The sequence below is a fragment of the Aspergillus fumigatus genome, chromosome 7, assembly GCF_000002655.1.
Source record: "Aspergillus fumigatus Af293 chromosome 7, whole genome shotgun sequence".
In the NCBI taxonomy this organism is placed as follows: domain Eukaryota; kingdom Fungi; phylum Ascomycota; class Eurotiomycetes; order Eurotiales; family Aspergillaceae; genus Aspergillus; species Aspergillus fumigatus.
In genome coordinates this window covers 2000022-2023699 of record NC_007200.1, presented here as the reverse complement: position 1 = coordinate 2023699, position 23678 = coordinate 2000022, and the positions used below count along the sequence as shown (strand labels likewise).

Below are 23678 nucleotides of genomic sequence, written 5' to 3'. Positions count from 1 at the left end.
CAGGAAGACGGCACATAGACCAGTGTGTCACCAACTGCCAGCTTGATGAAGCGTTCCTAAACAACCTGTATGTTACGCCTAGTTAATCGGTCTCTCCATGTCTTCAGATGCTTCACCGAGCAAAGAGGAGCTTTTAGCGCTCTTGCGGCAAGACAGACTACGAGCGGAAGCGTGCAGAGGACGCAAAGCACCGTGCGGAGCAAGCAGAAGAGCGCAACCGGAACACAACATTTGCAGAATATCTTAGAGCTTGTCATCTCTGCATAACGAAGCCTCTTACTATTCAGACCAACCGCTCGCTGACGACGAAAGGCTCTATCACAAGTCCAGTCGGCCGTGTGTGCCCCACGTTCCTTCGCCCCTGGGATTTCCGCGCAGCGCAACAAGCCCTTTTTGACGAGATATACCAGCTTTTCCATCCGAACTCCGAGGAGCCTCTGCGAGTATTTCCACCTCTTTTAGTTATCGAGGACCGAGGACAGCAAGCATGCACTCGCCCGTTGGCGAGTGAGTCAGACCTAGTGAGACACCAGGAGGCAGAAGTGGAGAATCCGGTTAAAGAAGTGATTGATAGGTTAGCTGGCTTACCTGCGGGACAATGCAGGTTGCCGCTCGGTGGAGGGATAATCTTTGAAAATCATACGAACACCGTTACGGAAGAGGCGGGACAAGTACAACCCGTTGACAAACGGACCCTTCGCGCCGACCAGAACTGCGTGTATATTCGCAGCGGCAGCGAAAGGAGCCTTCTATATGTTATTGAATACAAAGCTGCCCATAAGCTTCCTGACGCTTATCTCCGAGCGGGCCTTCGGCCAATGAATATGGTACAGGAAGTTGTCCAGCAAATCACCCTACCTACAGATGCCAATGAGAAACTGCTTTACGACGCGAAATTGCTGTCATGCGCAGCTGTCACACAGCCTTTTGAATATATGATCACGAAAGGCCTTCCGTATAGTGTACTGACAAATGGTCATATAAAGGTGGTTCTTCATGTCTCTGAAGAAGATCCGACCACCTTGTACTATTGCCTCCTTGAGCCTAGCAAGGACGTTGAGGCGAAATTGGATGATGGCTATGGTTTCCGGTACCCATATACAGCCATTGGCTCCCAACTAGTGCTGACAATAATGGCGCTCCAAAAACCGCAACGCAGCCAACTCTGGCGCAATGAGGCTATGAGGCGACTGAGTAGGTGGGAAGTGGATTTTGAGGAGGCGGTTAGATCTATCCCAGAATCGGAAAGGAGAAAGAGTCCACCGGATTCAGATTGGCGAGCACCCCGCTATCCCATCGACCCTCGGTCACCTTACCTCCTACGACGACGAAAGGTTCCCGAATTCGATCCCCCCTTAACTGGCAACCGAGACACACCGGAGTCTTCAAGTGAGTCCGATACGGCCCTGCCTCGAATCCCGTCTTCTCCGGTTCCTGTGCAGAGGAGGAAACGACAACGAACGTTGAATCCTCAAAGTGGTCCCAGGAATTCCGGTCAGAGTCGCCCTCCAAACAAAGAGTATTGTACACAAGCATGTCTTCAAGGTCTCGCTCATAAATGTGAATTTGATTTCAAGTGTCCGAATCTGTCCTTCCATCAGAAACATTCGTCAAACGGCCGACATCCACTTTCGCAATCAGACTTGGTCAAGCTTGTAAGCGAACAACTGAACCGTGACCCTGATCACTGTTGCCGTCCAATGGGAAAAGAAGGACTACACGGTTCTCTTTTTACCATTACCCTAGATGCTTATGGCTATACATTTGTCGGCAAAGGAACTGAGTATACCTCCAATTACGAAGCCAGTATTTACCAAGCTCTTAGAGCTCTGCAAGGGTACGCTATCCCTGTATATCTCGGAGATATCTACCTGCGGCAGAACATATACTATTTGCCCACCCGTGTCATCGTGCATATTTCCTTAATGTCATGGGGTGGAAAGGCCTTGAAGGAAGACGAGTGCTCCTTCTTCAAGAACGAGATTGACCGAACAAGATCCGAAATCAGCGATGCTGGCATTGAACATCTTGACGAGCGCGCGCCGAACATGTTGTGGAACGAGGAGGTGCAACGTGTCATGTTCATTGACTTCGGTCGTGCACAGGTCACTCGGAAACGGAAATCTTCGGGACCGAAGCCGCCTTCGTCAAAGTCTAAGAGACAGAGGATAAATATGCGTTATGAGGTCGCTGTCTAGGTCGCTTGAGTCGCGTCATATGCGTGGGATTGCTACAGTAGCGAAAGCAAAGATCTCCAGCGGTGCGTACCGTACGTTCCCACCGAGGTTTACTTTATGGTCAAAACACAAACTGAGATATAAAATTATATGCGATAGATACGACTGTGAACAATGTCTGTCCGTGCTACACTGATGCCTGGAGCATGTCGACTGTCCGTAGCCTTTCCTGGTCCCGTCCTGCCCCAAAAAGTATCGAGACGTATGCCTGATTATGGACCGTAGCAATAGTGTTCACAGGCTGGTGTGACCGTCAATAGGGCTACGTGTATGATGCTTCGAAGGATACGAACCTGTTCTGATAAAATCGATCAACTGGGACTCATCCAAGCGACCAGGCTCTACAGAATCCCAGAATCCGTTCCAGTAGTAGTCGTCGTCAAATTTGTAGCACATGAGGTCCGACATGGGAAGATCTTTCCATCCAATGGGATACTGTTCAAGAGTCCGCATAATACTGATATTCGAACCTGATAAAGTGTTTTCGCTCAGCCTCGTTGTACTGCGAATCAGCACGCTGTAGCTTCCAATAATGATTAAGGGCGACCAGGTCGATGACACCTTTCTCTGGACGCCGGCCCCTCTCAATATTCGTCTGCTCAACAATCTCGTTGATAGTCTCGATATTTGATTTGGCATTCTGAACAAGGTCAGGGACTTTTCCAAATATGTCCAAGCCATTCAACACGTATGTTGATAGGAGCTTTAGTGGCAGGTAAGCAGCCCTATGTGAAGCGTGGTGTACGTCTTCCAGGTATTCCTCGACTCTTGACCCATCTGTCGGACATACTGGGAATTTGCGCCCCAGAGACTGCCGTAAGACAAGCATCTGAAGCTTGATTACTGAACACATTAGCTGCGGTAAAGGATTGGGATAGGACTGTATACACCTGGTTGCAAAAATGGCGCAAGTATTTATACTTCTTTCATTACATCCAAGCCCTAAAGCTAAGCTTTATCTGGTAAGGCATCGGAATAGCTATGATCCGCGTATCTATCAGCCTTGTTGGTACGGCGCATAAAGTTATGCTGTATGGAAGAACTGTACCGCGCCGTACTCAGTACCGACCCTTTCAGACCTTTAGACATTTCCCTTACTCAAAGAAGAATAGCCCAAATTGAAGCCTTGAGACAAGGAAACTGGCATTCTTCCTCAATAACGCCTTCTATGGTGAAGCAGAATCCACTTCTTACAAGCTTCATAGTGCAAATAGACTTTCGCGAACAATGCTTGCTTGGGAGTATTGTTGGTATGGGGATGTATTTATTCGTTGATGAATTTGGATTGTTCGCTGGTTCGGTTCGCCGTTGTGTTGATTGCAAATCACGTGCAAAATGGAGACTGGACCTGCGGATGCCGACCCAAACCAACCCCACCTTCTCCAGCTGGAGATTGTGCCAACTGTGGATCGTGTGGAGGTCTTGACCTACTAAACAAGCGAAAACACCTATACAAAACATTGCTCCTCTGTTGCTGTGCAGTGTATCAATATGGTGGAATATCACCCGCCGATTATCGCCCCGTGGATCTGAACGGCCTGCACAAACTCGGCGAGGAAATCTAGACAGTACTTCGCGGTACCCGATAGAACGCTCAACCGGATAGTTCTTCTCAGCCACCCTTTCTGCTTGAGATCTAGCGACGACCGCCAACATGATGAATGACCAAATCAGAGAGGCAATGACCTTAATGTCCAAGCTGACGCTAGACCAGATCGAGTCGGCAATGGCAACCGGCATTGCTACAACAGCATCGCTCAAGATTACGGATATCCTCGATTCACCCGGCCCTGACTTCAGCGCCCAAGATATCGACGGACTGTACGACGCATGGCAGCCGGAGCAGCACGCGCATCTTCTTAAGCTTATGCCTGCGTTATATCTTCGCCAGCAAGCCAGTTACACCAGGATAGAACAGATACTACAATCACGCAGCCCGAAAGCCTACGACTTGTACAAAGTCTACCCCGATGGCAAGAGAGGGTGGATCGAGGTGCCCCAAACCACGAACCTGAAGGATTTCACGCTCACCTCGTTTGATGAGGATTCGCTCGAGAAGTCCTTGAAGTCCTATGAGGCTATATTGAAAGCGTCCCGAAAAATTGGCATACCGAAGACACCGGCGGACCTTGCCAAAGAAAATGTGAAAGCCGACACCCTCATGAAGACAGCCCTGCTGCGTAGGGCAGCCAGCAGTGCAGGAATCAACCTGACGATAACGGCTTTATTCGACATAAGACTGCTTATTGACGGTGATGTTAAGGCCTACCTTGTCAAAATTGGAGTCAGTGGGTTGTATGGTGGTGCCGTTTCGGGCTGCTCGGCTTGGATTGAGCATCCATTTTTCGGCAACGGCGCCGTGCTAGGCGTTATTGTTGGGTCGGCATTCGGTGTCGTCAGCCTCGCGTGCACTGGGGACTGGGCCCGGTTTGGGAAGAATGTTGGTCTGAACATTGTTGGCTCGGTCGGGGGATGGGCCGGGGCACAAGCTGGCGCATGGGGTGGGACTGCGGTGGGCGGGCCGATCGGCGGCGTAATCGGAGCCATCGTTGGAGGTTTCGCAGGAGGAATTGCCGGGCGTTGGATGGCAACCGCGACCACCAATTTAGCGGAGGAGACCGACGTCGAGATTGACGGTTACTATGAGCGGGTGAAGGAGCAGTGGGAAAAAATAGGGATTCAGCCTGATCCTTCACTGTCCCGGCGAGAGTTTGTCAAGGCTGTGTTGAAGCAGGGCAGCGATCCAAACTCGAAGGCGGTCCTTGTTCAAATGACAGGATCCATGGCTGCCGATGTGAAAACCTTGCAGGACAGTCTTATTGGCTGGCGAGATGGAAATCCAGACGGATTTGAGGAATTTCTGAAACGTTTACGTGAAGCGGTTGCAAGTAGGGAATAATATATACTTTAGCTGCCCGCGGAAGGCACAAAGTAAAGATAGCATTCATGTATAAATCCATATGCCCTTTGCTTACAAGTCTCTACTGTATTCGCGATGATAGATGAAACCAGGCTCTGCAAGAAATGCCCTTGTATGAGAGGATACAAGGGAAGAGATAACACTCCAAATCAGTTGGTGCATCATTACGCTTTAGTACAGAAGCCGGTAACAGAGGTCCGGAAGAATAGTCCCAAAGTAGCTTAGTTTACTTCCGATTAGGGCTTCTGGAACAAATGAAAAGTATAACCTTTTGCGCCATTTTTGCAACCTAGTGTATACTTGCAGCCGAACTTCTTGCTCGTTCCATATCTGGTGTACCAATGAAAGCATTTGGCTCCAACAAGCTTAGAACCACCTTGTAGACGTGAAATATTTCTGATTCAAGGCAGCCAAAGCACAAAAGTAGGCATTCCAGAATATCAGGAGATGCCTCTGAGATGAATTCAAGAATGAATAAGCGGTGCGCATGAGAAATCACAATCCAGCTAGATCCTCTTTGACCATCTTCAGCTGTGTAGCCTAAGTCGGTGCTGGTCATTATATCATTCATTCCAGTAGCAGGAGAGTCAAGATTGTCAGTAGCGTAATAGACAGGTTGAGTGTCGGTAGGAACAGTGAATCTATTCAAGTACTATTTGGAGGGCAACAGTTCGGCACAGCCACGATAAAATTCCTACCTTTAACCCCACGGTTTCCCATGGCCATGAGTATGAATATGGTTCGACAACCCTCGGCGCTTGAGCAAAAGAACAGAATCCATAGCCAAGCTACGGCTCGGCGCAGGATAATCCCCGAAGACTTGAAAGATATAAACGCTCAAGAGACATTAACTCTTTGTATATCGAAGTAATGATCTGAGTGTGCAACCAAGAGGAGGAAGAAGCAGTGTCAGCGTTGATGAAGACAGGTCATTTATTGACCCCGGGCTCGTCTACGAATCTGACTGCTTTACCTTACGGGCGAAACTCCGGATGCTTCTTGGTAGGAAAAGACCAACTAGTTCATAATAAGATCCAAAATATGTTGCAGACCTATAAAAAGTTGAGAGGAACGGGCCCGTGACGCCATTGTAATCGCATCTAGATCCAGCTCTGCACTCACGGCGCCCAACAGACGCCGATGGCCGGGGGTGTAAGGCCAGTGTGGGCAATCTCACAATAACAGCACGCTTGAAGTCCATATCTAGAAGTCACTCAAAGCAATTCTGATCTTCCTCAGGATTCAACATTGCACCCCTTTCCCTCATATAGGCTTCCGTGGCGGCCAATTTCAATGTAGTAACACCCGCGTGTACCAGCCACGACAACGGTGTCAATAACATATCATCCATGGAGTTGATTTCCGCTCCATCATCCAGAAGAATCCTTACTGAGTCCAAGGCGACATATTCTGCGGCCCAGGAAAGAGGCGTTCGGCTATTCTGGTCACGATCATCTCTTGCAACACCATTTGCTAAGAGGAAGCGAAGAAGCTCAGAGCAATCCCCCATCGCTGCGTAATGGACGAGAGATTTCTTGAACTTGGACTCTCGAGGGTTCAATGTGCTCTTTGACTTAAAAGATGAATGTGCGTCTTCCAAATAATCTCGTATATCAGCGTCTAGCCTGACCTCGTTGAATTCTTTCAGCCGTAAAAGTTCGCCATTGATAATAGCCATGGACTCAGGTGAAATCCTTATTTTGATTGTGCCTGAATCGGACCTTTGCTGCTCGTATCCTTCCTCATGCATCCAATCCATGTTCATCATGGACTCCACACACTCTTTCAAGTCCCAGCCGTAGAGTCGCTCATTTATTCTGCCCGCTAGTTTTCTGGCTGTCCAATCTTGAGTCAGCACTAGCTGCATACTGACAAATGTCACTCACTTATATACGGGAAGCTATCGATTGCCCGAGACAGGGCGTATCTTATACACTCTGCCAAAGGCTGCGTTCTGAGAAATAAGTAAGTAGCAAGGCCGACACCCACGATAATGACCTTCATCTCGATCAGAACGAAAGTGGTGCTGACAGACGTGGCTGAGTACTCCGAGGAAACTGGGCTATAAGCATCGTAACCTCTGAACATGCCACGCTTCTGAACAGTCTACCATGGGGTCTCCTCTCATCCTCATCAGTTCAAGTAGCGAAGTTCCACCGGGGACAGTGGCATCTAATTCTGTATTAACTGCCCACACACCAAGACGGTATTCTTCTTTCCTACGTGTTTATGGGCTCGACTGACGCTGTTATCTTTGAGGATTTCATTGATCACATCCTCCAACGTTGCGGAGGATGGCCGGAGTTGAGGTCCGTGCCAATCATGTATAATGCGCCTTCCTACCACTGTGAGAAGCCAATAACGAGTCAAGAAGTGGAGTTCGACTTGAATGACATAGTACGGCTCGTACGATGAAGATTATAATATATATCACTAAGATACAGATTCCGAGAAGATCTACCTAAGGCTTCGCTGCCACAAATCAGACCAGGGCGACCTGGGTTGCTGCCATGCTTGTCCATTCCAACCATGTGGTCTGAAAATCGCTCTTGCTTTTGCGATTTGACCATTCGGATCTAGTCTGATACATTCGAGCTGCCCATGTGGTGATGTGTAAACCAAGGTTCCGAATAAGTATGTATATCGAGTATTCTCCCAGATTGCGCATAGTGGATTTGAGTCTTGACTTCCGGTCTCCCCCCAAAAAAGTACCAGTCGACCGTTTGTGTCAGGAAAGATTGCGAGCTCAAATTGTGGCGGAGATTCGGGAGGGTCCCAACTAAGCGATAAATGGCAGTTGCTCCGTGTCCATGGCTTGACAGAAAGGCTATCTATGACAGACGGCACGACAATTTCTGACAGGGTCCACTTGGCACAGTTACTTTCCTTTAATGAGGTCTCTCTTCGGAGTGACATCAGCCTCCCATCGCGGTCCTGAAAGCCAATTGCTAGATAACTCTCCGACCATGTCTGCATACTCCGCATGGTCAAAGGTGTTCCCGGCAATATATTCAGACTCTTGCCGTGATCCATACATTCGGCACCGTTTTTCAAATGGACAAGACATAGGTTCCCATTTGGGTCTTCGTAGCAGACCCCGAGTCCACTGTATTGAGCACAAGCCAAATTTGAGTGGGAGGCGACTTGAAATTTTTGGTCAGCCAAAGACCCAGGAGCCCAGGTACCAGTGGCATTAGGCAGAGTTTGATCAGCGAGAAATCCAGCCTCAGTCACATATATAATGGAGATTGGCCAATATCCCCCGTGCGACCCTCTTGGCCTCTTGGTCAAGTTCAAGCAGAGAGGAGTGTTGTGACGTGCGCGGACAACTGGGTCTGCGAAGAGAGTGTCATTACTCTCACTAACATCATTCATGTCAAAATATCCAAATCTGATATACCCTTCCTCATCCTGAAAGATAATATAATTGCCTTTCCCGTTCTCTCTGGGAATAATTGCGAGTGATGAAAGGCCAATATGGCAGCCCCCTGATAGGGCCAGACGTGACTGACTTGGAGTTGGCGGTCTCAGTAATTGTTCGAATTTCCTTGGAACCCATTCGTAGCCGGTAAATCTTCCCAAGGCCTCTGTGAGTGATATGAGACACCTTTTCTGTTCAGGGCCCATTAATATATTTGTTTTACCGCGACATAACTTAAACATACCTCAATAATTTTCCATCTGTATTTATCTTCTTTCATTGAGAGCATCCACATTCTAGGACTAGATTTATCATCATATCAGGTCAAAATCTCCCTCGACAAACAATATTGAATGATACAGGAATGAATGACTTACTCCCCGTGTAGAGAGGGGTCACCACCCACACCGCACCAAAGTATTCCCTCAGAAATAGAACTGGTACTCAACTGGTTATTTTGAAGCATTTCGGTCCCGGAGCTCATGGAAGCCGCTATGGAGAAGGAATCTTTGGAGGTTAAAGATGCCTTAGCAGCAATCTTTAGGGAGTTCTCTCTTTTGTCCAATGCGTCGCCTTCCAACATGCTAACATCTTCGCTGTGAAAAAGACGACCACCAACAGTGGCTTGCATCGCGAACCCGTCGCCTTAGAAAGTCAGAGGTGACACCAGAAAGCAAATCCAAGCATCATTATACTTACCGAAGTTTTCTAGAAACGCCACAGCATCTCTTCTGTCTTCCGTTTTCTGGATCTGCAGAAGCCCAGCCTTGCAGTCTTTTGTTATCGCGAGTGACCTTTTATCCAGGAAAAGGATGAATTTGGGAAGCTAAGCAACTCCGGACGTTAGCAATCTCAATCTTTTCTGAGTTCTGATACTGCCTATATACCCGGTGTGAGATCTCAAGTCTTTTAGTTTTGGATGATTGTTTATGCTGACGCAGGGACGCATGTGCGGTCCGAAAATCCAATCTATGGTTCGCAACAAGGGTCTTCCTGTACGCCGACTTAGAGGCAAGTCTATTAAGGCTCGTGAAGTGGTGTTACATCAAACCCTCGATCTCTTGTTGCGAAATGCCGTTGTGGGCACTGTGCTGATGAGTCTCACTCTCTATCCTTACAATTTCGATCTCGGTCTTCTCGTCTTGGACATGTTCGGGGCCCTTAGTGGGATCATAGCTAAATTCGAAAGCTAAATAATTGGGCCTGTGTCAGCAGATGCACTCGACAAACCCAACTGGTGAGGTAAAGACCCGTATATTGAGCCATCTCTGGAACGCCTGCCTGCCGCGAGACAGTAATTCCTTTCAGGCAGGAGGTATTGCTTTTTAGAAGACCTTCCCATTCTTCCTTTGTGGTTGGTACTGCGCTATGAATGGCTGCGTCTCGATAGCTGCGAGGTTCTGCTACCTCAACGCGCTGGTGCAGATCATCTGCGGGCTGCTGACCGAGGTCGTCCGTCATCGAAAAAAGTCCTGCTGATTTAGAGAGCAGTGTTTATCTGTTGAGGTACTAAAGTGCGAGGTCAAGAAAAGTTGATGATAAACGAAGAAGCTGTGCCAGAGTGCTCATGGCTAAGCGCCCAACTTCTCGCCCCTCAGCCAACCCCACTTTGATTCACATGATCATTGGAACCACTGTGAGGACCAAGAGTACAGTTTCGCAAATTTTGAGAATATTCTATACGAGGCATGTAGCTGCATAACTGTTCACAAATGGCCTTACATCTGTCAAGATCTAGATAATCTTCAACCTGAATTAAAACAACCTTGCTCCACAGTCGTGCCACTACAGTGCAGTAGACAATAGACGCTGCCTGATCCAAGAATGAGGGGTAACATGACACAACATGCATCGACAAATCCTCGACGTGCTTCTCAGAGACTACTGTAACTCGCCGTATGATACCTTAGTTCACAGATCGAAGCAACCTATACAATGGCTGGCAATGTAAGTTCTTCCGAATCTGATTATCAAGGAAGTGCTGAGCCCCCCTAAAGCAGCAAATTGATCGCACCTTTGTCGTTCGCCGAGCTCTGAGTGGCATGCCGTTGGGGCGAGATATTGTTGCCCATTCAGGTTTACTGCTGCTTACACAAGACAGCAATTATTATCTTATTGAGAGACTCGTCGGTAATGAGGAGGTTGGTATGGCTTACTACCTAATTTTGATGATCTTGTCCTACATAAGTCAGGGGAATTCATGAAAAAACTGGTGCTATTTTTGGCTTAAAGCTGACAGAGGCCAAACAATGAGCAGGCTTCAGAGAAGTCGATATCTTTGTCGACAAAGTCTATAGCACCCACCAGGTGATAGTCATGAATGGCTTAAAATGGACTAAGCAGCTACGTGGCGAGGCTGTCCTCAGAGTCTGCACAGTTGATGAAGCTCGCACCTTCTTCGAGACGCATATCAGAGAGATCAAGTATGATCCACAAGACAATAACTGCCATTCGGCGCAGGAACATCTTCGGAGATGGCTTGGTCAGTCTGTTTCAGAGGACCGACCGTTTACAAAAGCGACGAAAAAGTTCGCGTCCTGGTTTCCAACTTCTCTTGTAAGGAGTAGCTTGCCGAATTGAGCGGCTTTCAGGAGCTAGGGGTCTTAACGCTTCAGAGGATGACGGATCGACTACTGCTAACCATAGTCTATATTTATTCTGGATCTGTTGCGCGGTGATGCATTGCGACAAGAATAATACTTCATTTTACTCTTCCATTATCTCCTATGAGAATCATGACGAGGCTAGGTATGTCCCGCTGAGACAATCACTAGTGTCAGAAAAGGAGGAATGGTACTGAGTATAGCGGAACGGTTCGTATAGGTTAGAGCCAATCAATAAGCTTTCACCACCTAAGCGGGGACATATGCCTTTATATTTATGCATTAGGAACTATGCAAGTGCTTTATACTGGCTGAATGACTAGCAGGTTAAATTATATGAGAATTTTCAGTGATCCTGTGTTGTTGGACACCTTCGCCTACCTTGCATCACATATATACCCTGCTTGGTTTGTATGCGTCCTAGTTGTGGTGAGCTGCTACCGGTTGAGGCTGCTATACCTCAGTGTTCGTTGTGGCCACTGAAAAATCTTTCGAGACAAACCGTGCACAAATCTCACAGTGGATCCTATGGCCAAAAGCACGATTAAGGCGCAGCTCGTCTCAACTGCTTACTGCAAAGCGCACTGGGTCATTACTTTCGGCGAGTTTAACGAATGTATCAATGCAAATCTTTCCGGAAATACGCTCTATTATACTCGGCATCACCTTGAAGGAGTCTTGAATACTATCGAGTTCCGCATCAACGACTGTTGCCCACCAATTGATCAACTAAAAGGAGATATGTGGCTTCCGGATTATCTTATGGAGCGACAGGAACTCTGCCATTATACTCGGCATCACCTTGAAGGAGTCTTGAATACTATCGAGTTCCGCATCAACGACTGTTGCCCACCAATTGATCAACTAAAAGGAGATATGTGGCTTCCGGATTATCTTATGGAGCGACAGGAACTCTGCCGCTGCGTGGAGTGGGTGTAAGTGATGATATCGTAAGCTTAGTTCTATACTGACCGCCACAGAAACGGGGTAATCTGGCGGTATGCTGAGCTTGGCTGTATCAAGAATCTCTCTACGGATGGAGTTTCACTTGTCAAATTATCGGATGAGCTAGTCGACAGACAGGCCAAAGCTCTAAGCGCTTCTTGATGCATATAGGTCGAGCCTGATAAATTTCCAAACTCCCCTTCCATCCAATATTATTCGGCTACGGCAAAGCCTGAGGTTCTAAGCTCGTTACAGTACTTAATCTCAACAAGTTAACAATGCCAAGTTCCCACTCGCTCAATCCTGATGCAAAAGCCATAGAATAGAATAGGTCCAGGAAATTGCCCTCGTTGGATAAGTCAAATTGTCGGTTACAAGCCAAAGTCGCCTTTTTGTTGCGCTGTTGTAGGTCTTCCCGCATCCGCTGCAAGCACTTCTGAGGATCACCACAAACTGGAAAACACAAGTACGCAGAAATATTGCCGTATCGTTTCCTAACCGTCCGCAAGGCGCAGCCATAGTTAAAGTCCTCCTGTGGGGACGCTTGTTGACGCCATACTCCGGCGACTTCCACGGCCATTGGCACGACACTTGTGCGTTTTCCAAGTAGCTCCTTCGCCGTTGCTGCTGATGGACCCTTCGCCTGTGCGTTCCAGATAGCTTCTCCCTGCGTCAAGTTGCTCTGACGGCCCCTTCATTTGCGTAGAAACAACTCGAATTACTGGCCCAGTTCCCGTACTCGTCTCGTTCTCCTCAGTTACTTGTAGGCGAGGAGGGATACCGCTGGTATTCTCAGCTGTACCCTTAAGATTTGAATTGCCACACCAAACTAGCCCAGGATAAAGCGGCTCCTCTTCATTCTCATCGAATATATGTGGGAACAAGACAAGTGAAGGGGAGCCAGATGACAGCGGGAATTCCGAAGTCGTGCATCTCTCGCTGTATCGCCAGCTGTGTTGGAGACAGGACCCGAGATCTGAAGTAGCCAGTACCCATCTTTGAGACCTTTGCACGGGTTTCCACACGTCTGCGGCGAAGATGAAGAATCCACGAAGCTCCTCCTTGAGATTCTGCATTTCCTGGGATTGTAGTAGTGGTTCCAACTCGCGAGAGATATCTGACACAGCTGTAGTAAGAAGTTCATTCCGCAACCGGACTTCTTCCGATTCAAACGCGGTGACCAGGAGCGACCGCAGTATAGCTTTCTGGCGGGGGCGAATCCCGGAAGATCTTCCCAGTGCCTCACCTATACCCATGCGCCCCATCGGCGATGGTAAACACACAGGCGTGAGTATGTCGGTGGATAGTCTATTGGCGATGATTGATTGAGCTAGGAGCTCCCGAGGGCACATAATATTGGCGTATGAGAGAGGAATGATCGATTGAGACCGGGGACTATAATTGCTCCTCCGGACGTGCTCTGTATTGTCACGAGCTTTGGACTGCATAAGAAACGTTAGCTGGAACATACCATTAGCTAACTGGGGACATACTGGCTCGGTAGTAGTTGAGCTCCCAAAGAATTTGGAGCTGAACACCTTCAAGCGCTTTTCCATACTCTGAAATCCCTTCCTAAGACTGCAACCAAGTAAGCAAATGAGCTCGCAGCTGATAGACTGGTTGCCATACTCATCTAGATCAACCTCCCCCACCTCAATGTCAAGACTCAAGGTCTTTAGACGAAAGTCTGACTCTTCCAACATGGTCTGGAGCTTACGGTTCTTCATAATTTGTTCTTCAAGGCGGCGCTGGCACTGCAGCACGTTTTCCTCAGCATCTTTCGTCCGCCGCTCCAGCTCTTGCATCTTCTTTTTCGTTGCAATTTGGCTGCTGTCCGTCACTTCCCGTACCCTAGCCTCCAAAGATGTCTTCTCTTCAGCCCATCCCGAGGCGAGTTGCTCCACTTTCAGAAAAATATCATCGCTCTTTCGTTTCTCGTAGTTCAGATTTTCCTGGAGCTCTCGAATCTTTACTCCCGCACCGTCCAACTGGCGCTGGAGTTCTGATTTCTGGTGCTGGAGGTCATCAATTGTTGTTATGCTCTTGGTAAATGAAAGTACGTCTTTGGCAGCGCTTTCAAGAGCTGAGACAGACGATTGGAAAGATCTCTCTCCTCTTCCTTTTAGGCTTGCTGACATAGTTTGGTAACGCGAATGGTTAAATTCTAGCCAACTTTCTGCTCCTCCGTAATTTGAGTAATAATTTGTTCCGCGAGAAATTCAGTCTTGTAAGTTGTTCATGGCTAAGGACTCAACGAAGACGCTGTTAGCCCAGGACTTTTATGGCTAATAAAGACTGTCATGCTTTAAAGGACCACAACACCTTCTATACTTCATAATTACTTACTCTCTGCCTACCGAAGTAAGGGCTGTACAGGAGCAGTTAAAGGAAACGTTTTATGTAGTACGGTGGAGCGTATGGTTCGCTAGATCCGCGGACGGGATGCTAGATATTCCCGCCATGGTAGGAAGCCCATCCAAAGACCGTGACCGCCATTTGAGGGCATCGAACATAGCTTGTGACCCAGGTGGACAAGAAAGCAGAAGAACAAGAGTAGTGGCAAGCTTGCATGAGTTCCATTGAGTTGTTTTCGATTATAAAGCTATCCATCAGGCGTAGCCTACATGCTAGATCGACTCTCGTGTCACCGCGTAGGACAGCACTTTTAAGAGCTGCAAACTTTAGCGACGCAGCGGCAGCACCTTCATCGAAAAAGCCTTTTACCACCTCGTCGAATTCTTCCAATGGAGTATACGGGAGTCCCACGCTTCTGCGAGCCACTTCAATCTAAGCTGCTCCAGGATGGATACGATCAATCTAAGCGGGACTAGCTATAGCAGGATATTCAGTCGAAGGATATCGCAAATCAGATAGTTTTGACCAGGGAGGGATGGATGCCTGGCCCCTGGTCTGCGCGTTATTAAGGTCTGTGTCTATCTGCTTATCCGCTAGTTGGGGATTCTTACCTTCCTTTATGTCGCACCGTTCTAGGGCCCCGCATAATAACAATCGTCGTGTGGTTTGTGAAAGCCTCCTGAACCCTTGGAGAGCAACTTCATTACTATTATATGGAGGCGGCGATATACTATAAGTGAGAAGGTTGAGATCATGTAGCAGAAGTATTTAATACATGGTCTGTCAAGGACTAGTAAAACTGGGGTCATCAGCATTCCCATAGCCCCTTCTGGTAATGAAAACCGGTGATGTGATTGGACCACGAGTATACGTTGAGGCATCAGCAAGGAACAGGGGCTGCAGCGCCTTGATATTCATCATTTTGGCGGTGAAAGAATGCCTCGATATGAAAGGCTCTTTGTCCAAACCGGGAAAGCTCGCAAGCCAAATGCCCCAGTGCATCACTACTGCACTGGAACCTGTGATTGGGCCTGATAGGAAAAGGAACCACGGTGGGGGGAAGGAAACGGGAATGAAACAAAACGATCCGTTTCTCAGCCCATTGACAAATCACCGAATTCGGCCGCTTGATATTAGCGATACGCGCATGTCAATTTCTAGAGGCTGGCACGGCCCGGCGTACTCTCTCTCAAATTGTACCGTATATTCTATATTTTGGCGTCTCCAATGGGGAAAAGCGTTCTCTCAATTCGATCTCAATTAATTGTATTAACGCAGGGTGGAGTCTCTACATGTTCGTAGCACGAACAGCAGACAACAGTAATGATTTAATTACAAGTAACTCGACACGTAGACGAGTGAGGGACACTGTCATTAATCGAAGGTATTCGGCAAGGCATTGTATCCCTTGATGGCCGAACGTCCAGCAGCATAAACAAGCGGTGAGCGTCGCTCACCGCAAGGGATCCAGCGTCCTTAGGGACAGAATACTAGGCGGCCTCTGTATGGCTATCTACAAAAACGGGAGGGGCTTAACAGCCAGGGTATCCCTAACCTACCATAGTGCGGCTACAGCTCACTCCTTGCTGTAGTCTTCAACCTGCACTGCCTACGGTTTTTTTTGTGGGAGCTGGCCAAGTAGTGACCAACTACAGGGTTGAGGCCACCTAATAAACGAAGATGCGGCATCAGACAGTATTGCGATTACGTATTGTCTTGTCCAGGCAATGTTATAGAGAGCGATTTCTACCACCCTTCACACAGTTTTCGGCCGTCTCGTTCCGTATGATATGTACCCGCCCAGAGACTAGTAGACAGGACATTAGGGAACAACCTTCTAACCTAGTAAATCAGAACAAGATATCATCTGCGTATTTACTGAGGTCCGTTCATCATCAGCCCCGCGGGCATGTGGTGGACCTTCTTGGATGCGGGCTTTACCATGTACACGAAGGTTCTGTATAAAGGGTTGGGTAAACGCTAGGAACAGGCCTTGTTGGCACTCGTGAGTCATTTTTGTTTTGGTTCAGGCAAATCAAACAACGCCAGTAAGATGTAGAATTCGGCATGAGTAGCATGAAAATTGTGCTGTAGTACAACGCTTCTAACCGACGCACGAAATCTTGGAAGTGAAGGAGGCGCTAATCCTGTTTGAGTCTCCTTTCTTTATTCTTTAATTCATTTGCAGATGGATCAGGCGGTCTTGACCACCTAAACGCCTCACCAGAAAGGGATTTATCAGCTAGGGTGGGTTGTGTGACTGCCAAGGGGACATAACGATACAGGCAACATCGAACATAAGTACCAAACTCGATCCGTACTCCTGACCACATGTTTGAAGTCGGTCAAATCGAGTTATGGAGCGTCCTTGTAAGTAGCTGATTTTGGGCCAAATCATTCCAGCGCTTAAATCGGTTTGTGGCTATAACATGTTCCATACTTGCTAACTAAGCGAAAACGGTATATAAGTGAATGCGATTTGCCTATCTCGCATTAACCAGTCCCACAGTAGCTGATGCCGTCAACTGACAAGCAACTAACTTATGGAACGGCCTGTTTGGGTAACGTCCAGGGTAATGCAGCTCGCCGATGTAACAGTGACCAACTGAAAGATTGTCAAGAAAGACAATATGCCCTCCTTTGTGATTAACATGCACTGCGTCGACGAGAAACTAGATAATGGAAAGCACATTTCCCATCTGTTCAACCTTGACCTAATGCATTTGTTGTCTCGCCTGGTATTTTCTAGCTGAATCTTTTTCGCGAGGCAGCGCTTAATCAAATATGCTCAACTATTTGACCTGCTCCTTATTACCACCTCCCAAGCAAGAACAAAGGGTAAACCCTAATAAGACAGAAGTGATTTCTACTACATGTATTCTGATGTTGATGCCCCACCAGGCCTAAGCCTTGGCCTTCAGCTATCAAAAGCTTCATTGGAGCTCTCATAAGCAACCATCTCCTCACATCTTACACAAAAGATGCTGCTAAACCTTCCTTCAGAGTTGCTAAGAGCGACTCTTGAGTATGTACGGAAATCCCTCAAACTCCCCAAATTCCGCCGTATAGCTGGGCGTTCTTGAGGTGACCGCGGGGATGTCTGTCGTCAACCCTGGTGTCAACATGCTTATGTCCGGAAGGTCCAACTTCAGCAAGGCCTGTTCACTGGGTAACCTGGCGCCGAAGCAACTATCCATATTGCAAGCAAATGTAGACGGTAATAGTAATTGTCTATAAGGTTGTTAAATGCTAAGGTCAGAAGAGCAAGAGTCGTTCACAATCTATGCCTCTCGTCTGACCATCCTTAGTAGATATTATGCAAGCATCAATGGAAACACATTTCGGTCACCCAGGATATCGAGGAGCTGGTGTCCTAGTGGCTATAGAGACTCCAACCACCGCCGCCGCCAGGCCCACTTTCCTACATTTTTGTTCGTGGTTATGTCATGCCATCCGCGTATCCGGGGCCAACAAATTGCTGTGTTGGGTTTTTTTTTCTGTATTTGCTCGCCCTACCAAGTTGCACGGCATGACTTCCGCCAGTATCAAGGCGCGGCTGTTTACAGATCAACTTGAAAAGCTCACAGTACCGGTGATCGATAGCAATGTCCAAGCATTCTTCCAGTGACTGAGGTGCACATTGTCCTTCAGTATGGAGTGAATAACTGAACTAAGGGCCAATAAGAGAAACCAAAAAAGCCGGAATATGCAGCATCTAAGTATCGACCCTCATTAAAAGAGTAAGAGCATAGATATCATGCCATCATTGCTCATAGACAATGATATCCACGGACTGTTTGGAGTCTACGGCGACGCTGCTAGCGGGGCAAGAGCCGAATGAATTGTCCGACCCTTGTAGTTCCCAAACTGTTGACGCCACGAAGTAAAGGCTTTGGATAAGGGAAACTATCTGGCCTCCATCAAACAAGGAATTGGCAGCTACGTTTTCCCTTCAATATGAGCCGCCAAGGGTACGTATTTCCATGCATTCATGGAATGGCACATCGTGACGAGGGGCTTTCCGTAGGATATACTTTCTGCTTCTACATATGGCTGCCGCGGAGTCATGGCATCATAGACCGCGGAATCGGCTACGTTGAACAAGTTCCGCAAATGTAAATTTTTACACTATACGTACCTTTTAGAATTTGTAGCGTATGGATGGCTCGTATACTGTACTGCAACTACGTTTGTCTTGAGATAGCACTATGGTCCGTGACTGGGTTGGTGCCCAACATCATTAATGGAATTTGCGGCTTGAGAACACGGCTGTACTTCTTTAAAATCCGGGCGAGTTCCGGCAGGTCCTTGAGATATCTCAACCGCGCCGATGGGAAGGGTTGAAAAGTCTATAGTAGCCTTGTACCATGGTCCAGATGAATCATAGTATGGCCTGCCCATAGACCCTTCCAGTATTTCACCGAATAGTGCGACCAGATAAGTGAAGACTCCATGCAAGTGGGGGATTCTCCTTATCCTGCATTAACCAGCTCTCGGGTAGCTGATGTCACCAGATGACAAGCACCAACGGAACGACCGCTTATGTACTACCTTGCATTTTGTTGACTTGATTTTGATTAATCGTCGTTGCCTTTACTACTTTAAAAGGCCGATGCATACGAAGCATTTGTAGCAAGGTTTTCATTAACTTTCGTTACTTCCACTCTCTTTGGCTTAGAGATGGAAGTGATATTGGGACAGAGAAGTGGACATTAGCCTCAGGCCAATAAAATAACTGCAAGCGTCCCGTTCAAGCTGTTAGAGCGTGTCTAGATGTGAGAATTATGTCATGACTTCAAATTAGCATTTCAGGCTTGCCGTTCACAATCTTACCAGGGCCTGGGTATCTTATATCCTCCCAATACCCACCACCGCTCCGATCTGACATCTCGTCTTTATTATCCCAGTTGACATCTCAAGCTGGAAAAATGCCGAAGAAGGGATGCAAGAAAAAGACCAAAAGTAATTCAAATAATTTACGACGTACTGTGATTTCAGCAGCCCCGCACTACCTTCAAGCAGCTGATTTTCCTGTTGTCGAAATGGCCGAAAGTACGGCGCCTGTTCCTGACCCTGAACCCGCATCCATGTCCGAGCCCATGCCCGAGGCTGTCTTTGAGTCTGCCCCTGAGCCTGAGCCCATCCCCGTGCCCGTTCCCGAGCCCGCTCCCGACCCTGTCTTTGAGGCTGCCCCTCAGTCCTCCACTCAGTCTGACCCCGAGCCTGACTCTTACCTTGCCCTGGAAGAAATGGATAAGGCAACTGAGGAGTCTACTGTCGAGCAACATGAGGTTGATGATGCTCCGGTTACTGGAGCTAACGAAGCTACTGGGCCTGCCTCTGAAAGGGCGGAAATTGCTACTGAAGCACCTGCTATTCTCCCTGAACCTGTCGTTGTTGAATACGCTCAGCCTAATACCAGGTGGGTGGGCAATGCTAACCTTATGCATAAAAGAGCGAGGGCTAATCCAAGGAAAATTAAGTCCATATGAAGGAAAAGCGGTCACGGTCTTAATTGGCTCTAGCGGAAAGCGTTACACCATCCCAGAGAACCTTCTTAGCAAAGCTGCCACCCTGCCGTCCTATCAGGACGTGAGCGGATCCCCGGCGGTAATACTCTCTGATGTGGATGAGGACATCGGGCATACGATTATGCATTACCTGTACACTGGTAACTATGAGACTGTGAAGCCACCATCAACCAGCGAACTGCCGAGGCGAGCGACTGAATATACTCGGAGCGTATTTGCGTACCGTATTGCAGTGAGGCATGGTCTTGATGGTTTAACAGAACATGCGAAGCGGTACATTCAAATCTTCGACAAGGAAGTTTCTATCATCGATATTATATCTCTCGGAAGGAAGGCCTTCCCAAAAATATCAGAAGAACCATGGTTTTCTGAGTATCTCACTGCTAGAATCACGGCAAGCTTTGAGGCCGACGAAGGAATCTTCCAGCGGGAACAGTTTTTTGAAGGGTTTGGCGAGACTCCAGATTTTGATAAATTTCTGGGGAAGGTTATGGCACAGGTCTACTCCAATAAGATCTCTTCCATTCAACATGAGGCAGGATTGCGGAGCGGTGATAATAAAATCACAACACTAGACGCTGACGAAGAGGAGATTGTCGGCAGCGACCGTGACATCCATATAGCTCAGGCAAGCTCCATAGAAGGGGACGTGTGTCCAAAGGCTGATTCCGGCATTAATGAAGAGTCCTCTCCTAGGACAGGTGCTCTTAATGGTCATACCCTTTGCATCGGGCGAAGCTCGGATAGGGACTTTGACCATAGAAGGCAAGAATATATTGACGGATCAGACCTGTCCACCAACGCTGAGTACGATGAAATTGGGTCTTCGGACATAAACATCTTGACACCGGATTCAGAGACAGATAACCCTGTCCCCAGCAGAAAACCGCCAAGCAACCGCTCAGAAGACAGTTGTTTTTGCCCACACTGGAAAGTACATTCCACCGACAGGGACTTATGGAAGGGTTGTGAGCTGTGCAAAAGGTATCTCCGACGAATGTTTACTGACTTAGTCATTGATGGCTGGTAATTCAAGAACCGAACTTTATTTTTGCAATCGAAACAGTTATACCGCGTAGTGAACATAGATACACTGTCCATTGTGCCCACTTATTTTCATACTTGTTAGCTGTCCCACAGCTTAAGTCCATGAAAAGAGAATTGATTGTCAGCAGCAGCTCAGCGACAATAGACCCTTCAGCAACATTAGAGGAGAGACTACTCCATATCAAATAAGGCATCGGTGCTCTCGGACAGAAGCACCAGGCTTCGTTCCAGTGCCTCAGCCCGATTTTTGAGCTCTTGTCGCTTCTGCGCTATTTTGCTAGATTCGGACGCAATTCTCCTGATGTCTCTATCGGAAAATGCACCGACCTCGGTCGGATAAAATGTCGACTGAAGTGGCCTGAGGATATGTCTCTCAAGAACCTGGCGACAGATATTATCAACAAATGTCTTCATTGAAACCTGGACATCTTGTTATCAGTCATGCATATGTTGCTGATAATCTCCTGGATTACCTTATAATAAGCGTCTAATTCCTCCATAGCTTTCTCACAGGATACTTGATCCATGTCAGGTATAGGTTGATTGTCAATGGATGCCAATAGCTTCGCATAATCTGCGTAAGATTCGCCTTTGTGGTGTTTATCTTCACTGGACCGCATGCGGCCCAAGACTTGCCGGAGAAAGTCTCTGAGCTTAGCATATCGAGCTTTCTGGATTGTATCGGTGTAATAATGATTATATGTTATGGGCTGAAGCTTTTCATCGTCGCAAATTTTCTGCAGTTCTTCTTGGGCCGCTCGGAAATTTATATCTAGTATTGGATTGATTATGTTAAGAATCTCCTTGGCCACCTGACGGTCTTTGACGATGAAATCAAGCGCCCGGTGAGCAAAGTCTGCTGTTTCCTGATTGACCCGGCGAACATGCTGAGAGGCGATAGCCGGCCACCGGCTAGATTGCTCATGAAACAGCTCAGATAAGAAGACGTGGTTATGGTTGCCCGGTAACTCTAAACCTCGAGTGTTTTTATGAATCTAGATTCGTCAGAATAGCCTTTCCGAAATAGGACATGGATTGATTACCTGGCTCACCCAAATCTTAAACTTCTGCTCGGATATGCGCAGAGGCTCTGGAAAGGCGTCTCGACAGGAGATGGAGGTTTGGTCTGCGCTAAAATCCTCCATACCTGGTTCCCTGTCTCCTGCAACCTTTCTTTTCTGACCTTTGTCTCGAATATAAGTGGCGAAGTTGGTGTTTAGCTCGTGAATGCGAGCGCGAAGTCGATTAAAAGAAGGCTTAGACGACGCATTACCGAAGAAGGTAGGCTCGACTTCTTGGTACCTGCCATTCAACGCTGCCTGGATGAGGTTCAAGTAGTCCATGCTGATCTTCAGGAGATACTTTCTCTGTTCTGAAACAGATGATCTTTCATCACCCAGATCTGAGAGAGAATCTCTCGTTTGCTGCAATAGGGTCTGTATTTCATCACAGACTTTTGGTAGTTCTCTTTCTATATGCTCCTCCAAGATTTTCTCGAGGAAGCTCCTCAAACATTCCGCGCCGACTCGATTATGGTCAAGCATCAAGTCTTTCCAAGGTGGCGAGTTGAAGAACTCTAATTCTTTTTGCTTCCATTCAAACATGGAGATATTATTTTTAAGCTGCTCAGGCGACGGGTTTTTCATGAGGAAAAAGCCGAGCTTGAGCCTGACTATATCGAGATTATTGGCGAGTCGAACGATGTGAGATTCCGTCCCTTTATTAACAAGGTCGGGCTTTGTTATGATGCCAACGGTTCTCTCTCCCAGTTTATCAAATCTTCGGGCTCTCTGAATGATATTCTGGTTCTGAATATCATTGCTTGCTTGGACGACTGCAAGTATAATAGATCTAGTGTTTGCAAGGTAACTGTCGATAAGTGTATTGACGAGCTGAACATCGGCTTCTCCTTCGTCGTAATCGGAGACGGATATTAAGCCGGGTAGATCCACAATCGTTAGACATAGGCCAGTATCACCGACGACTTCGATACGCAGAACGTCAGCTGTGAAGGCTGGCGAGTCATCTGAGTCAGAGTAGCCCCTAATACCCATTGCCACTGAGGCTTCGTGAATGACAGACGGCAACTCTTCGGTCGACTTTAAGACCTTCTTGAACCGCTTGAGGGCTTCTTCAGAGCCGTCGTGCCTTGATAAACTGGGGATGATTGACGCCGTTATGATGGTTTCCGTTTCTTTGCTATGACGGAGGATAATTTCTGTTGCAAATCTCGTACAGGTGCCTTCCCGGCGTGGAAATGAAAATCCGGTCACAGCTGTTAAAACAGAGCTTTTGCCTGAGGATTGGTCACCGGAAACCACAAGCTGAGGCAAACTGATGCAGTTTCCAACACCCTCGGCCCTAATTTGGTCAATCTGGTTCAGGCGATGTTTAACAACCTCGGAGTGCAACCCAGACGCGGGCTGCAACTGCTCTGCCTTAAACTGTGCACTCGAAGCTTTGCGAAACATCTTGCAGTACCTCATACGCGACGCAGGTGTAGGACTTTGAAGATAAAGTCTTTAGATACCGGTCTTTGAGCGTTTTGAGTCTTTCGTCTGCGCGACTTGGAGAGGGCTGTTTGTTCTGTGGACCTACATCTGCGTTTCTCGCAAACAT

General features: G+C 47.6%; 7 protein-coding genes across 7 annotated transcripts; 3 read left to right on the top strand and 4 right to left on the bottom strand.

The window, feature by feature from the left end:
- Positions 1–818: 818 nt before the first annotated feature.
- On the top strand, positions 819–2198 carry AFUA_7G08630 (uncharacterized protein; the record flags this gene model as incomplete). Its single annotated transcript, XM_743659.1, has 1 exon — positions 819–2198. One exon carries the CDS (start codon positions 819–821, stop codon positions 2196–2198), a length of 1380 nt encoding a protein of 459 aa, XP_748752.1.
- Positions 2199–3891: 1693 nt separating this feature from the next.
- Positions 3892–5136, top strand: AFUA_7G08620 (uncharacterized protein; the record flags this gene model as incomplete). Its single annotated transcript, XM_743660.1, has 1 exon — positions 3892–5136. The coding sequence occupies one exon, from the start codon at positions 3892–3894 to the stop codon at positions 5134–5136; it is 1245 nt and encodes a 414-aa protein (XP_748753.1).
- A 1231-nt stretch (positions 5137–6367) lies between these two features.
- AFUA_7G08610 (ankyrin repeat domain-containing protein) lies at positions 6368–7024 on the bottom strand (the record flags this gene model as incomplete). The annotated part of the gene is made up of 1 exon (XM_743661.1): positions 6368–7024. One exon carries the CDS (start codon positions 7022–7024, stop codon positions 6368–6370), a length of 657 nt encoding a protein of 218 aa, XP_748754.1.
- Positions 7025–7523: 499 nt separating this feature from the next.
- Positions 7524–10267, bottom strand: AFUA_7G08605 (uncharacterized protein). The gene is made up of 7 exons (XM_077805237.1): positions 9829–10267; positions 9623–9767; positions 9466–9571; positions 9278–9404; positions 8956–9223; positions 8823–8880; positions 7524–8769 (listed from the first exon to the last, which is right to left on the bottom strand). Exons 1-7 carry the CDS (start codon positions 10037–10039, stop codon positions 7615–7617), a joined length of 2070 nt encoding a protein of 689 aa, XP_077661365.1. The 5' UTR covers positions 10040–10267; the 3' UTR covers positions 7524–7614.
- Positions 10268–12200: 1933 nt separating this feature from the next.
- On the bottom strand, positions 12201–15345 carry AFUA_7G08600 (uncharacterized protein). Its single transcript, XM_743662.2, has 3 exons — positions 15093–15345; positions 14449–15031; positions 12201–14368 (listed from the first exon to the last, which is right to left on the bottom strand). The coding sequence occupies exon 3, from the start codon at positions 14262–14264 to the stop codon at positions 12648–12650; it is 1617 nt and encodes a 538-aa protein (XP_748755.1). The 5' UTR covers positions 14265–14368; positions 14449–15031; positions 15093–15345; the 3' UTR covers positions 12201–12647.
- A 3577-nt stretch (positions 15346–18922) lies between these two features.
- On the top strand, positions 18923–21122 carry AFUA_7G08590 (uncharacterized protein). Its single transcript, XM_077805236.1, has 2 exons — positions 18923–19903; positions 19965–21122. Exons 1-2 carry the CDS (start codon positions 19410–19412, stop codon positions 21040–21042), a joined length of 1572 nt encoding a protein of 523 aa, XP_077661364.1. The 5' UTR covers positions 18923–19409; the 3' UTR covers positions 21043–21122.
- Positions 21123–21230: 108 nt separating this feature from the next.
- On the bottom strand, positions 21231–23545 carry AFUA_7G08580 (putative dynamin GTPase; the record flags this gene model as incomplete). The annotated part of the gene is made up of 3 exons (XM_743664.2): positions 21231–21479; positions 21533–22054; positions 22103–23545. 3 exons carry the CDS (start codon positions 23543–23545, stop codon positions 21231–21233), a joined length of 2214 nt encoding a protein of 737 aa, XP_748757.2.
- Between the last annotated feature and the right edge of the window lie 133 nt (positions 23546–23678).

Excerpts from the sequence above, each read along its gene's own strand:
- AFUA_7G08605 (XM_077805237.1), bottom strand. The coding sequence starts at position 10,039 with ATGACGGACGACCTCGGTCAGCAGCCCGCAGATGATCTGCACCAGCGC. Across the intron at positions 9,768-9,828 it reads AGAGATGGCTCAATATACGG|CTTTCGAATTTAGCTATGAT; the intron begins GTCTTTACCTCA and ends CCAATTATTTAG. Across the intron at positions 9,224-9,277 it reads GGCGTTTCTAGAAAACTTCG|GCGACGGGTTCGCGATGCAA; the intron begins GTAAGTATAATG and ends TGACTTTCTAAG.
- AFUA_7G08600 (XM_743662.2), bottom strand. The coding sequence starts at position 14,264 with ATGTCAGCAAGCCTAAAAGGAAGAGGAGAGAGATCTTTCCAATCGTCT.
- AFUA_7G08590 (XM_077805236.1), top strand. The coding sequence starts at position 19,410 with ATGCCGAAGAAGGGATGCAAGAAAAAGACCAAAAGTAATTCAAATAAT. Across the intron at positions 19,904-19,964 it reads TACGCTCAGCCTAATACCAG|TCCATATGAAGGAAAAGCGG; the intron begins GTGGGTGGGCAA and ends AGGAAAATTAAG.